This window comes from Syngnathus scovelli, chromosome 1, assembly GCF_024217435.2.
Source record: "Syngnathus scovelli strain Florida chromosome 1, RoL_Ssco_1.2, whole genome shotgun sequence".
NCBI lineage: Eukaryota > Metazoa > Chordata > Actinopteri > Syngnathiformes > Syngnathidae > Syngnathus > Syngnathus scovelli.
Window position 1 is genome coordinate 18691066 of NC_090847.1, and position 16107 is coordinate 18707172.

At 39.7% G+C, this 16107-nt stretch overlaps 2 protein-coding genes across 3 annotated transcripts; both read left to right on the top strand.

Annotated features, from left to right (window-relative positions):
- Window positions 1–1376: 1376 nt before the first annotated feature.
- Window positions 1377–3877, top strand: med7 (mediator complex subunit 7). 2 transcript variants are annotated; one of them, XM_049738365.2, is made up of 2 exons: window positions 1377–1544; window positions 2816–3877. In XM_049738365.2, exon 2 carries the CDS (start codon window positions 2825–2827, stop codon window positions 3587–3589), a length of 765 nt encoding a protein of 254 aa, XP_049594322.1. In that variant the 5' UTR covers window positions 1377–1544; window positions 2816–2824; the 3' UTR covers window positions 3590–3877. The 2 variants fall into 2 exon arrangements, with proteins under 2 accessions (XP_049594322.1, XP_049594331.1); XM_049738374.2 differs by having other exon boundaries at window positions 1393–1544; window positions 2754–3877.
- Window positions 3878–5099: 1222 nt separating this feature from the next.
- Window positions 5100–13668, top strand: lonrf4 (LON peptidase N-terminal domain and ring finger 4). Its single transcript, XM_049738392.1, has 12 exons — window positions 5100–5886; window positions 7219–7337; window positions 7478–7600; window positions 7916–8101; window positions 8185–8311; window positions 8464–8539; window positions 9002–9116; window positions 9232–9353; window positions 9461–9619; window positions 10094–10256; window positions 10333–10482; window positions 11441–13668. The coding sequence occupies exons 1-12, from the start codon at window positions 5589–5591 to the stop codon at window positions 11588–11590; spliced, it is 1788 nt and encodes a 595-aa protein (XP_049594349.1). The 5' UTR covers window positions 5100–5588; the 3' UTR covers window positions 11591–13668.
- Window positions 13669–16107: the final 2439 nt, after the last annotated feature.

A 16107-nucleotide genomic window follows, 5' to 3' on the forward strand; every position in this document is an offset into this window, starting at 1 on the left:
TACATTTATTTGGGTTGACAGTCATAATGGCCTTCCGAAAGAAGCTATGACTACAATGCGGCCCGCGAAAATAATTAGCTTGACACCCCTGCTCTACACAAATGACAACGTTCAATATGTACCTGGTGGTGTGACTCGTGCAAAGAGGGCCCTCAAGAACACTGCTCTGTTAGCGCTGGTAAATGGAAAAAAAACATGTCTGCTCCTTCCTGTTCGGAATGTGCGACTGACATGATATACTACATCAAGGAAAAACAATTTTAGTCGTTTTTTTCATGTTCATATTTCTTTACAGAGTATTCCCAAGGTCTACAATGAGTGGTGCCCGATGTCGAGTTCATCTTTGTAGAAGCTGTTGGGGACACCCACCTGGTTGCACTGCAAGGAGAGGCCCAGCACTAAGCAGAGGAACACGTCTAGGTTTCCGTCACTCTCTGAGGCTTTGTGGACGGCTGCCTCGTGGACCCGAGCGAGCAGCGTCTGCTCGCAAGGCATCGGGAGGTCTCCCTTGTTGTCCTGGAACAGGCTCATCATCACGGAACAGGCTCATCATCATGTACAGAGCGGCCAGCTATACCTGGACGGTCAGGTGGATGAACTGAAACATCGTGCGGCCTTGGTATTTCTTGAGCGGGGGTACCTCCTTTAAGACCTTGGTGAAGACTCTCGAGTGTTTTTAATCAGGGTCGTCTTTTATTCGGGCTAATACGGTAATAATACCATATCATATATTTGATCATATATATCATATATCATATCATGAATGAATAAACACCCAAAAACTCACAAATGTCAGTGTACATATGCTTTTGTTAGTGTGCATATGTTGTTTAGTGTTATTTGGGCCAATAAATGCAATTGCTATACAGACACCATGTTATTTGTGTCATAATACACCAATGCACAAAAAAAAAAGGTGTCCTCCTTTTCAGAAACCCAAATCTGGTCACCCCAACTAAAGTCCAATGTTTCTAAACCGCCTTCAGACTTTTGCAGACCAAGAATTTCCTTTTTTAAATAATGATGCTTGTTTCTCCACACAAGACATCTTATTAATTTCTATGCAACATTAAGGGCTAACAAACAGTGATAAAGCTGTATACACTAGACGTGAAATACTTTCTGCTTTTGATAACACTCTACCATATATGGCGAAATAATTTTGAAGCCACATTGTTAAAATTGATCTGGTATAAGATTTTTATACCGTCCGAAAGCCATGTCTTTCGAAATATAGATACCAAGATATTTATTGTTGTCGCAATGAATGGGATTTTTTTTAATGGCGTTTTTATTTTAAGAGGCGGGCGTAGACATTGGACAATCGTGTCAATGGTAACAACCAATGAGGAATTCAGAACTTCATTGAGTGGCTGACCAATCCAAACGCCGAAACGGAATCACGAGGCTTTATCACCCAATGGAATCGGAACACAATTATTCTTATATCCGTAATAGAACAAGGTAGCTGAAGTGTTGTAATAGCCTGTCTCAAAGTTCTATCAAATCTTCAAAATTGTCGGACCCGAAGAGCCGCTGAGAAGGCAAGTCCAACTGACGCAAACTCATCACTTCTATCCTTTGAGCTATTCGCAAATTGCTGTTCATGCATTGTTTTGTAGAAAGAAAATGCGCGTGCATTTGGCTGCTAAAAGCTAAGCTGCATGTATATGCTTAAACCCCCGGTACGTTCAAATAGTTTGGCTATTGGATAGATTAACTAACGCGGTGAATACGTTTGCTCGGCGTAATTTGCTTCTCATTGGATCGTGCATTGTCTGGTATGTTTAAAAGGAAACGCTTGTTGGCTTCGTTGCCTTCAATGACATACTGTAAAACTCAAATAGTGCCTGCTACGTCACAATATCTCAGTTTAGGTGAGCGTTTGGTTGCTGAAACGTAATTCTTGAGAAATAACGTTTAGAAAATCCATTTTCCAAATGATGATATAATTATTATGAAAATACGATGACAAAAAATAGTTTATGAAAACAAATCAACCCTTTGCCTTTCTTATTTTGAATTGGAATTATATTGGTACCTTAAATTACCAACTTTCATTTCACGTTCATTCTCTGATTTACCACATCATCCTCAGCGTTCCATCAATATCAAGTCATTCCATCAATCATCATTATAAATGAGTCGGGGTACATATTTCCTGGCTTTACAAGGCCTTAACATTTCTAGCTGTGAATGTTTAGTGCACTTTGAAACCCCCGAACTATACCTAATTCTACCGTGAATATAATAATAAAGCTGTCTATGAATACGAAAGGAAACACTACACATATTTTGCTCTTCTGTGGCATCAAACTTTTTTGTGTGTGTCAAAGGTAGTTAATTCAGAGGAGTAAAATTATAAAATGGGACCGTGCTGTTTCATTTATCCCAAAAGTTTTGCTTTGATTCACTAGTATGTCTAATTTTAAAGTATGAAGTCATTTCTGAGCGAGCAAGTGAGTGCGTGTGCTGTTCATTTCGGCATCACGACGGCCTCATGGTTAGTGTCTTTTGGTTGTTAATAAATGTGAGTTCACCGACGAATACCTTCGTAATGCAAAGTAAATGCCGTAACCCTGTGAGCGTAATCAAACATGACGTCATGTTGCGTTGTTACATCAAACAAATGCCGTAACCTGTGTGTGCTTAGATAAGTGGCATCAGCCACAATGCGCTTTCCTTTTCCTTGCCGTGAAAGCCAGGTATTGCCTTCAAGGTTGACATTGTTACTTTATTTCTCTTAATCATAGGTTTATTTTCCTACATGACACCACTTCTCTGTTGACAAGAACCATTCCTATTATTGTTGCAGACCACCATCATGGGTGAACCACAGCAGGTTAGCGCCCTGCCTCCTCCACCAATGCAGTATATCAAAGAGTACACGGACGAAAATGTCAGCAAGGGTTTTGCTCCCAAACCACCACCACCCATCAGAGACAGCTACATGATGTTTGGCAACCAGTTTCAGTGCGACGACTTGATTATTCGGCCTCTAGAGAGCCAAGGCATCGAGAGGCTTCATCCTGTGCAATTTGACCACAAACGTGAGCTCAAGAAGCTGAATATGTCCATCCTGGTGAACTTTCTGGACCTTCTGGACATCCTCATCAAGAGCCCTGGCAGTATAAAGCGAGAAGAAAAGCTGGAGGACCTGAAACTTCTGTTTGTTCACATGCACCACCTGATCAATGAATATAGGCCACATCAAGCCCGGGAGACTTTGCGAGTGATGATGGAGGTTCAGAAACGACAGAGACTGGATACAGCAGAGAAGTTCCAAAAGCACCTGGAGCGGGTAGTGGAATTGATCCAGGGGTGCCTTGCCTCCTTGCCCGATGATTTACCGCAGTTGGAGGGCACCAACATCGCTGGGGATGGAGCAAGGACTTTGCTTGTCGGGAGTGGTGTCGGGCCTTCTGTGCAGCCTCCAAGGCTGAAAACGGAACCCATGGATGTAGAGGAAGCACCAGCTGCAAGTTGTTTGGCGGCAGGTCACCAGAACAAGATTATGCCTACCATAAAAAAGGACAAAATGTGGGACAAAGATGCCGCCATGTGCAGTATCATTGACAAAATTGCCTAGTATTCTCTCACGATACTGTAAATGATTTAAATTTAGTGATTTAAATCTAGTATTCTCTCACAATACTGCAAATGATTTAAATTTATCACTGTGCTATAATTACCCAAGTTCAGTTTATTTAAAAGCTTTGTGTGTATTGTATTGTGACCTCGGGAGAGACAATAATCCATCCATTGCATTTGCAAATGTGTGAAGGACTGGGGAGGAATCAACCTGAAAATTAAATACAAATCAGGTGGCCAACAGACCACCCATATCTAATAAAAATATGTTCAGCTAAAAGAGAAATTTTGTCTTAACCGTCATTATCACACATAATATGGTAATGGTTTATGCAGTGTGGGCTCTTTTATTCTGCAAAAAATCTTAATAGAAATATATCTATATTAGAGATGATCCATCTGCCTCATAGGTGTGGCGATATCAAGATGCTGATTAGACTGCTTATAATTTTTGTATAGATGCGCTGTAACCTTCAAAAAACATGCTCAATGGGTAACACGTCCGGTTAGTAATCTGGCCATTCAACAAATAGGATTGTTTTCGGCGTCCACAATTTGGTAAGGATTTTTGCAATACGGGACTATGCAGGGACTATGCAATATGAGGTGATGGCCGTGAATGAATAGCACAACATTGGATTTCAGGTTCTCACCGCATTGAATCAATGAAATTCATGTGTGTTCATTGTCCCATAACAGAGGTGTGTCTATTGTGTAACCCCGTGGCAAACAAGGGCCGCTTGATTTAAAAATCATGCACACATCTGCCCAGTACAGTGAAGAGCAGGGTCGATCACGGAAGATGACATCTCTCTAACGCCATATGTTTGCTTTAAATTTTGTGTTTGCAGTTGTGTCAAGTGACACGTGCGTCATTCTCAGAAGGGATTGTGTGTGCGTGTTTTTGGCTGTCCACCGGACAAAAGAAAAGATAAACCACACATTATGACTACAATAGGACTTGGGATAGGAATCATTTGAGTTTCTTTCTCAATTCACTATCATTCATTAGAAATATTTGCTACGACACCTTTTGAACTTGTGTAAGTATACCAAATCTCCTCCTTATTGACATGTTTATACAGTAATTGTTTGACAATGAGACCAGTTCCACCTGATATGCAACAACTTTTGCAACGTTTTGTATAACCTCTACAAACTTGACCTTAAAGTAGTTGCACTATTAACGCTTAGGCCTAACCTATTCGGTATTATTATTATTAATCAGGTTTTGATGTTGAGTTTGTCACTCCGCCCCCTCGCGGACATCTAGACTTGGGAATTCCAGCCACTGTGTCTTGCGCGCAACACGTTATGTATGCAGTTGAAAGGAATTGCCTTTCATCAGAATTGACAGAGCGCAAGTGACTGTGATCACATTTGTCCTGAGGTGCTTGGTGTTCCAACAAATGTACCTCCGAGTTATGTTATGAAACTCAGCGACTATGGGTTTCACAACAGGGCTGACGGCAAGCTGCTTAGCCAATCAGCAGCTTCGCTGCTACGTCACGTGGTCTTTATTTATGTAATGTAATGGTGTAACACAGTAACCTGGAAATATAACCGTGCATAGTATTCAGCAAAACAGGGCAATCCGCGGACAGACGCCCCCACGAAAATCTTGAACATATTCCCGTTGGGCTTTGTCGAGTCGTTGGTTGCGTTTGGATCGGTGAGAGAAGCGACTACTAACTCAAAAGAGCCAGATTCTTTTTTTCTCTACCTGGTGGAAAGGGTAATGGTTGCTAAATGCTGTAGTTTTATCCTAATGTGGGACGAGTTGTCTCAGAGCACGATTACGTTAGATAAGCAAAGAAAATGTGTGCAGTGGAGATAAACAGCGGCTCAAATTTAGCCAAACAACGGGTTCAAGTGGAGACGCGTTCACCTTTGCGGTCATACAGTAAATGAAAGTCGAGGTGGGAAAGTCTTTGCTTGGCTTTAAGGGAAATATCGATTCTCGTCGCGGGTTACTGTGCTGACAGAAAACCACTACTATGGAGCTACTGGAATGCCGACTCTGCCTCTTTCCGTTGTGGGAGCCGGTGACCATTGCCTGCGGTCACACCTTCTGCAGGAGGTGCGCGGGGACCCACTTTCCGTCTAAATGCCCGACTTGTAAAGAGAGGCTAAAACAGAGGGAAATGAGAGACGCCAAGAACAATGTTCTGCTCATCCGTGTCATTGAAAAGTGCTGGCCCGAGGACGCCAAGATTAAGTGCCACTTGCAGGAGAAGCTCCGCGCCAAGCAGTACCAGGAAGCTTTACGCGTCGTCAACGATGGAATACAGCAAGGTAAGCCATATGCAAAAAGCACATAGAAAAACACTTAACTTTTCGTGTCACTTTTTTTTTTTTTCACGTTAACCCGAGTTTCAGAAGGTTGCACCCATCCGTGCATCACAACGTCCCGTTCGGAATGCTGCCCAAATCCGCCAGGCTATCTCCTTTCTGTTTGCCGGTTACTGACTGCAAAGGGCCTTGCAAATATTCAATACAATTTGTTTGTCTTTTTCATATAATCCGACTTTGTACAAGAAACTTGCTCCATATTTAAGTGGCCTAATAATAGCCAACTTCAGCAACTGTTGTCAAGATGCTGCGGTATAGCGGGACAAGGAGTAGAGTGCTGCACCAGAAATTTTGATTTTACAAAATGCTCAATTTTGGGTGGTTGGAATTATGATATTTGCATAGTATGAGATATGTGACAAATGGTGGAGCTGCAAAATGAACTTGGAACAGAAACACACTATCTAAAAACAGTGGAATGGTCACTATACACACTGACATCTTTCAGCCAACATTTTGGGCTTTCACATTTTTAATTATTGTCTTTTATGCACTGATGATGAAGTCTAAACATGTGACTTCCCGCATTATTTTGCATACTTGTTAGGCATCAACATGAATGAACCGTTTTTGGAAATCCAGTTAAACATGTCTTAATAATAATGATAATAATAACAATCATCACCTATTTGGCTCCGGTATCCAGGACAGGTTTGGACTCTTGCGACTACATATGTAATGCATTTTTTTACTTTTGTAATCCTGAGACTTCACATTCATTAAGACAGAATGTACTGTATGCTTAAAAGTATGGGTGGGACAGTCTACAGTATTTCTAGTTTGGCAGCCTTTAAGTAACAGTTTTAACAGTACTGCACAAAGTGTCTTTTATTGCTAGGTCAGGTGTACTGGCCTTTTTAGCTGATCCATAACGATTCATTGTGTAATTCATTGTGTAATTCATTGTGTAATTTTTTTTTTCTTTCAAATTTCAGATGGCAACACTTGTTTGGCCAAAAAGCAAACTTGTTATATTTCCACCTCATTATTGAGTTGAACTGCAGATTCACATCGTGCTTGCAGACAGAATATTTCCATCTAAAATACCAATTTGAGTTCATGTGTAAAATGTTAGAAATTTAGTTTCATGTTCAAAATTATAAACAAATTTGTAAACTCGTGTTCACTTGACAAGATTTAAGCACCACATGGCTTTAGCTCTTGACTCTGTACAACTCATGTCATTGCTACAAGTTCTTCATAACAATGTATGGAAAACAAATTAATACACGTGTATTTTTCCTTGCTTTCATTTGTCACTCATTTAATCTTTAGTCCCAGAAGACCCAAGTCTGAAGCTGTACAGGGCTGAAGCAAACTGTGGCCTGCTGTGTTTTTCTGACGCTCTGGTGGACCTTGACTACCTCTGCTCTCGTCGGCCATTATGGACTGAGGTAAGGTAGATGCAGCAAGAAAATTATCAATCAAAATGTTCATGTGGAGACCCGGATTTCACCAGCCTGTGGGAAATTTGCTGAAAAACCTTTTTAGGCAGTGGTGCTCTGCTGCTCATCATGAACATTTGTGTACACAGGGCTTCTTTCGTAAAGGGAACATACTGTTGGAAATGGCTCAACAAACTGAATCCCTCATCCAGTTTCACCATTGCCTCAAACTTCAAGCTGACTTTGTTCCTGCTAAGAATCAGATCAAGAAGGTTGTTCACACCACACCTGACTATGCTGTGTAAAGTATAGAGCAAATAGAAAAACACAGAATGTTGAACACTTCATATTTTAACTACCAAATGCACCTGTTTGACTATTTCAATCAGATCTGTCAATATTGAACCAACATCATTCAGTCCCTTCCTTGTAGCTAAGACCGTACACAAACATTACTTATTTGCTTTTATACATCATGTTGTGGAGCCTCGATACGTCTTGTATTTTATCATACTCTTTTACTTGTATTGTCGTGTTCCAAATGTGTAATCTCGGTATGTGTAATAGTATTTGGGTTAAAATTACAGATCCTAGAGGCAGAAGGCATTTCAGTGCCAGAGGAAGTCTCCTGTATCATGCAGGTCTTGGCTGATTACTTGAAGGCTTCCTACCCCGTTAGAAGCCTCAGTGGCACCCAGGTAACACACCTCGAGGCCCTCAATTATCCACATGGCAATGCAGAGGGCAAAGCCAGGAGAGACACCAGGTGCCAGGTGCGTGCTCAGAAATGGGTGAGAAGAATGCTTGCAAGGTGTTTGCTTAAAATCTTCCAAGTCGTAAAACTGTTTTTCTTTAGAGCTCCAAAGTGAATCACGACAGCAGCACTGAGTGCTGCCTCAGCCTCTGCCAAGCTGTCTCCTTTCTGCCTGCCAGTGAAAATGATGAGGAAGTGATGACAAGAAAGGAGGATGTGAATGGCAGAGGTACAGTGACAAACTATAATCGACACAGATGTTCTGGTTTTACATATTTTTCATCAAAACTCAATGTTTTCTGTTACAACACTTTGATTATTCAGATATTGTGTCTATTTTTTAAAAGTCACCTAAAAATACATATATTCCATGGTTCTCAGGTGCCAGTTTACACTCCAGGGATAAAACTCTGAGCATACTCACTGTGTCAGACTTTGAGTGCCCTCTCTGCATCAGGTCAGCCTTTTGTTCTCCTCAAACAATATTGGTCTCCATGGTTGTTTGCCAATATTTTCTGTTACAGCCACTTTGGAAAGTACAGTGTAACATTGTAGCATTATTAATATTAACGCAAACAAAAAAGAAAAAAAAATCTATTTATATACGTATATATATATATATATATATATATATATATATATATATATATATATATATATATATAACCCTAACCCTAGTTAGATTAGTTAGTAGCTAGGTTTAGACTGTAACTGAAAAGGTTTGAAGTGCATCAATTTGCTTGAAATTCAAACAAAAATGAAGAGTGCCACTGCCACTTGGAGTTACACTTGATTCTATGGCAAAATAAAAATGTTGTGGGTCCTGTCCCACTGTCTGAGAAGGACTGCCCGAATGATGATGGTTTTTTTTTTTTTTTTTTTTTTTTTAATGGATTTCATATATTTGTGCATTTTAAAGGTTGTTTCATGAGCCAGTTACTACCCCATGTGGTCACACGTTTTGTAAAAACTGCATAGAGAGAAGTCTAGACCACAACCTCCGCTGTCCTCTCTGCAAGCAGCCGCTACAAGAGGTAACCACAGTGTACCGTAGTCATTGCTGTTTTATTTCACTGTCATTTTTTTTGGACAGAAATTCAGACCCAAACACCGATACAACTCTCCTTCTCTCTCTCTGTTTACTTGCAGTACTTGAAAAATAGGAAATACAATGTCACAGTTGTGGTTCTGGATATCATGGAATGCCTTTTCCCATCACAGCTGGCTGAAAGAAAACAAATACATGAGGCAGAGATGGCTGAACTGTCAAAGTAGGTGGCATAAAATAAAAATCTGCATTTTGGATTGATATCAAATTCAATCCCTACTCGTGATGTTATTTTTTTGCCTGTCTCTTTATCTATCCTCTCTTCTACAGCCTCACAAAGGACATCCCTATATTTGTTTGCACTGTGGCCTACCCCGGTGTGCCATGCCCTTTGCACATCTTTGAGCCGCGTTACAGACTGATGATGCGTCGCTGTATGGAGACAGGAACAAAGAAGTTTGGCATGTGCAGTTATGAACATGGAAAAGGGTATGCCAAACATTCAGTATTTTAGCCACATTTTTTTTAAATTAATTTTTCTTTTTTCCTCTCACACTGAAGCACAACAGTTTGAGATACACATCACAGCTAAATTGATGCCTGGCAATTTAATGCAAGAAGACAGCACAGTGGGCTAATTTTGGCCACAGTTTTAAACCATCACTGCAACTTGCTCAGTGTCAAAGGAGTAAGAGAGCCATGATTAGAACCCCGAACATTCTGCTATACAGTTGGACTTCAATGAAACAGTTCTTTTTCCCAAAAGCATATCCATCTTGTCATTGTACCTTGTTATACGCCTTTTTGGTCCTTCAATCTAATGTATTTGTTGCTTCATTTTAGAAGTCTAAAACATATTTCCACTTTGTCACAGTTAGTTGACACAATTGCTAAATGATTTGTTCATGATGTATCATGTAATATAGTTACTCTATTTGCCATCTCTCCTTTGCTTTTCCCAAGATTTGCAGATTATGGCTGCATGCTGGAGATCCTTAGCCTAGAGCTACTGCCTGATGGACGGTCCTATGTGGACAGTGTGGGTAGCAACAGGTTCAAAGTCTTAAAAAGAGGACTAAGGGATGGTTACCACACTGCTGATATTGAATATCTGGAGGATATCAAGGTATGATTTGCTCAAAAAGTTCATGTTATCTGTTGAGCGTATTTGGATCAATTCAATGACTTCCACTTTTCTTCAGGCCGAAGGGAGTGAATTGGAACTCCTGCAGCGTCTCCACGACAGTGTCTATCAACAGGCTCAGGACTGGTATCAACGCCTGGGAAGCCGCATGAGAGAACAAATCAATAGCCAGTATGGCATCATGCCGAGTACTGAGGAGAACATTCAGGTTGGGGCTTTTGACATAAATGGAAATGTATACAGTACATCTGGAACATACTGTCAATACTGTTGGGTTCAGGGGCAAGGTGACCAGAAGGAATTTCGTGTGATTGCTGAAATGGGCCGGTCAAAAGCCGCATTTTTGTTCCAGCGTGTCCATAGTTGGATTGTCAGACCAAAATTATTCATACCTTTGAAAATAATTGTGTTGAAGTGCAATATTATTCATCCATCCATCCATTTTCTGAACCGCTTAGTCCCCACGGGGGTCGCGGGCGTGCTGGAGCCTATCGCAGCCGTCAACGGGCAGTAGGCGGGGGACACCCTGGACTGGTTGCCAGCCAATCGCAGGGCACACAGAGACAAACAACCATCCGCACTTGCACTCACACCTAAGAACAATTAGGAGTGCTCAATCGGCCTACCAAGCATGTTTTTGGGATGTGGGAGGAAACCGGAGTGCCCGGAGAAAACCCACGCGGGCCCGGGGAGAACATGCAAACTCCACACAGGGAGGGCCGGAGGTGGAATCGAACCCGCACCCTCCTAACTGTGAGGCGGACGTGCTAATGTGAAAAAAACAAAGTAGAGCTATTGTAAGCTATTGTGTTGTGAGTATTAAAATGTTATGTTTTCATTTTCATTTAGTATGCATTTCAACAAAAAGCTTAAACGTCCCAAATTATTCATACTCTTTCTCAATATAGGATTACAGGAGACATAAGATTTCCAGAATTTTCGCAATTGATGACAAAGGTTGTGTTCACTTAAAATTGTGTGATAAGCACTGACATCCTTCAATACCATTTTTGGAAAGTTGAAAAACAATGAAAGCAATTTATCATCAACACAACTTGCTAATATACTACATTCATTTTTATCCCTATAATTTACTGTGGACTGTGGAAAGATTAACGTAGCATAAAACTTTAAATGACAGCGGATATATTTCTTATATTTTTCAGGCCTCATCCAATGGTCCAGCTTGGTGCTGGTGGCTGTTGTCTGTCCTCCAACTGGACCCCGCTTATCAAACCACAGTCCTCTCCCTCTCTTCCCTTAAAGACCGGCTTGGTCATCTGCGCCTCATCCTTGAGTACTTTTCTCAGAGCTAAACACAGTGTCCTGGTAGAATTCCTGAGAAATATTTGGCTGAGGGTTAAACATTACATTACAATACAAAGTACTGATTTCGCTTGCATCAGTTTTTGGACTAAACTACTCTTAACTACAAAGGGACTCTTGTAATATCACACCTCAAGGGTAAATCAAAGCCATAAGTATCAATTTGTGACAACATTTTAAGAGGTTATTTAAAGCTGGGTTTTGTATCTGCTTTTTCTAATCGGCAGATACTTTTTTTTATTTGGAATCAAAAGTAAAGTGTTTCAACACAGAATCCTGCAGTGTCTTTTGACACATTCTTGTGTTGTTTCCTGCTGAAATAGCCATTCAGCAAATGAAACTGAACATTAACTCAAAATTTACCCAGCGTATGAATAATTTGAAGTTTAAATTACAAAAGTAAACAACGGTTAAATTTACCATATCTGAATGTTGAAGTAAATGAGCGCTAGATGTCGCTGTTTACTGTTTTCAAACAAAGCCTTCCATCAGCAGGCAGATAAAGTTTGAATGTCATTAATTAAAATTTCAAATTGCAATTGAAATGACGGTGAGATTCATAACACATGCATGATGAGTAATTTTTTCAGGACTATGCAGTCTGAGATATTGAAAGAAATATTTATTTTGCAGCTGCAACTAACAATTACACTACAAGAAATCGGATAGTAATTATAATTTCAAGCAATTGGACAGCTTTACATTACAAGCGTATCCAAATGATTAATCATAATTGTAAAAAAATATTAATTGATCATTGATTAGCTATCAATTAATAATTGAACCGCTGATTCATTTCTTGGTATTGGCTTTGCAGAGCAGACTAATTGCCCTATGCTCATGTTTAGCTCTTGTTTGTATTTTATCCATGGCAGCCAGTGTTATGGCTGGTTTTATACATTTGAATATATATATTAAAAAAAAGCATCTTTTGTATTAGTGATTGTTGCAATATTTTTGGTGCACATACTTGAAGGCAATGTTATTTTTAATGATAGACAACGACAACGTTGCAAACTGATGTTGTTGAGCACATTGCGGTGGAGAATTAGAACCAGCAACTGAATTTGACAGCCTTTATTTTCGTGCGTGCATTGCTAGTGAATAGTCAAGTGCACGTGTCTGTGTTTGCGTCATCTGTCATCTAATAAGGAGTCTTGGGATGTTTTCATTGCCTGTAAACCTTTTTGTTTTATTTTGATGGGATGGCTACACTGAAGATGGTCATATCAGCTCCATCTCGGGTGCTCAGAGTTATGTACTGAGGGAAAACTGCTAAATATAATGGCCATGGTCTAAGTAGGGATAAACCCCCACTGTGGTAATCTACAATAACACCTACCTTTGGCCCAGGGTCCCAGCACTTCAGCAGGGGCCCCTCTGCCATCAATCATTGCTTTGAGTGCCTTTGAGTAGGAGCATTCTGCAAGTCTTACAGGTTGTACATAACATAATGACAACACTCATTGTCTTCATGGCATCATTTCATATGGATTAAGTGCTACATTCCATGGATCGCCAAAGCTGCATGTTATTTATGAATTTATAAAAGGCTTAACTGGGTGTGATGATACTTTTTTTCAAACCTCTAATGTGCCATACATTGGGTGATTTATAGAAATACTGAGTTTGTTTGTGTTTTTTAACATTAAAGTTGACCTTAAAATTACTTAAATACTGCCTTTTGTATTGTGAATCACACTTGCAGGCTCACTTTTTACATTGCAATAGCTCTGCAATAGTCAATTTGTAAACAATTTGATATTTTTACCACAATTTATTGATCCAAACACAGACAGCAAAAGGCACTTCCCATATGATTGGGATTTTTTCACGCTGGCAGGTTGAGACAGTAGATGTAATGTTTTGTAGGCCTTCCAGAGACATGATTTACTCACAGACTTGGTAACATTTGTCAAAAGAAAATGCTTGCCAGTTTTGTCCATTTCTGCCTGATTTGTATACTTCCATCCCCAAACCCCAAAGAACATTTTCTGAGAATGATCTTTATCTGTTATGCTATTTGCAAACTTTTTTAATGTTATAAATAAAGCTTTTAAAAAGCTCAGTGGCATTTTTTTTCTCTTTGGGTTGGTGTGTATATTGTTTCTGACAAGCCAAATGGAAGCACTGTAATCTTGCAGTCTACAGCATAGCATCGTTTGGTTGAGAACTCGTGGCAGAGTAAAAGGCCTCTCACACATCACCATGGAAACAATTATTGAGAGAACTGTGAAGTCCTGCTGCTGGAGAAGAGCAAAGGAATATAATTACAGTACATCATTTAATGTTACTGGAAATTAAAATTAGATTACTGCAGCTATCATTGAATAAAGACTTGATTTGATAATGCATAGCTGAAGAACGACTGATTAAGCCTATATGCCTAATTGCCCAAGACAAATTTGGCGCTTTTAAACTAATCTTTCTCCCAAATTCTCTCCTTTCAGTAGTATTTAATATGAATCTGGTTATTACTGAACTACTAAATTTTCTTCTTTTGCACATTTTAGTGGAATCCAGAGTTATTAGCTAATCACTATAAACACTTGCTCAGAGAGGGTCGCAAAAATGTGCTCAAGCCTTTTCTCCCACCAGGGGGCACTCTATATCTGTAAAAAAATAGTAATGCGCCATAAATTCAAGTCAATCATACACAATAAAGTACCTAATATTTATGGATGGCATTTCCGAGCTGGAATGACCACGTTTCATAGATTCTATAGCCAACGGGAAGAGCCCATCAATTTCACAAAGCAAGACTATAAATGGCTTTGAACCTGAAGGGAAGAGTGACAGGAGAATGTGTGAGTAAATGTGCATGATCAATGAACAAGCAGCAAAGCAGTACAGCACAAGTGTTTCCAGCCAACATCCTCCGCATCGGAAGCAGGCAAATGACAAAGACGTGTGACTGGCTTCAATGAGGTTCGGCATCGACATCAAAGACCTTCATTACATTACAGAAAGCCACAGCTTTTCTCCACTAAATTGATCCATCGCCTTGAACTGCTTGTGTATGGTATGACTAAGGATGACAGGCGTTTTGTAGGAGTTATTGCAAAAGAGTTATTGCACTGTGACTGCATGTATTTGGGGCTATGTGTGTTGTTCTATTCCTGCAGTTAAACAGCCGACTTTGCTCACTGAGACAGAAATATTGAAGAAATCCTCGCTAGAGGGTATATTTTGGATTGGGATGGAATTTGTGGGTGACAGATTTGTGTTGGGCAAATGCCAGATTGAGAATTACAGGAGATTGCTTTCAATAGTGGTCCTCAAAAGCAAAAGAGTATTGAATAATTATTCAATATTCTATATAATTATGGCACAACTCACTGGGGTCTGTCTACGGACATATATGAGCCTGCTCTCTATATAAGCAAGAGAGCAACACAGCACCAGGAGGAAAAAAAATGCAACACTGTTGTCATAGGAACACATCCTGGCCCTCAAATGCTGAATGTCAGGCGTGAGTTTATAATTAAACAACTTTGCATTTGAAGTGAAAATCAGTACCTTCACACAGTCCAATAGGTGACATCCAGGACATTATTATTATTATTATTATTATTATTATTATTATTATTATTATTATTATTATTATGGGTGGGGGAAAATAAAAAAATAAGCAAGTTTGTATTTATCCTATTTACACGAAACAAAACAAAATGTGATGGATCAAGATTGCCCGCTGAGAGATGGAGTGAAGGGGAAACAGGCAGCAGTGGGGCACTGCTGGAGACACGATGTAGTGCAACCGGCTCACTGGTTCATAGCATGACCGCCTGCGGTGACACACACCTGGCAGTCTTTCATTCCTGTCCAATCAAACTTATATAAAAACAAAATAGTCCCTTGATGTGTGTGTTGCTAAATAATGTACAGTATATTGCAGTGATGCATATGAGATGTTTTAAACGTGTCAAAACAATTCCCCTAGGGTTATTACAAGATTGTCTACAAAAATAGTGGATTTTTATTTTACCAAGAAACAGCCTAAAGAATATATTAGAGCAGCACTATCGTTTTTGTAATTCACATCTGCTACCAAAAAATACCAATCCAAAATAGCAATAAAATCCTTGACATTTTGCCACAGACTTTATTGAATTGTTTATAAACGTGACCTTTTGTCTGATGTCGAATGCTGACGTTATCAGCTTCATAATATCCATTTACATTTTATGGGCACTACTGCAAATCAATTAAGTAATCAATGACTTTGGACAAGACCTCTTACTCCTCCCCCTTGAATAAGGCGCCTTAAAAGGACACTATGGATCCAACTTCTGTGTGTCTCAGTGCACATAAAAGTCCTTAAATCCAGTGGTAATGTCCTTGCCCTCACAAACATCTCCACATATAAATCTAACATAAATATTAATTGTTAATATCACAATCATTTTTAAGAATATTTATTTCTAGATTATCAACCTAATTCAACAAAGATTTGAGCATTTATGGTTCTTTATCAGGAATAGACATAAACATTAACCTAATTCCC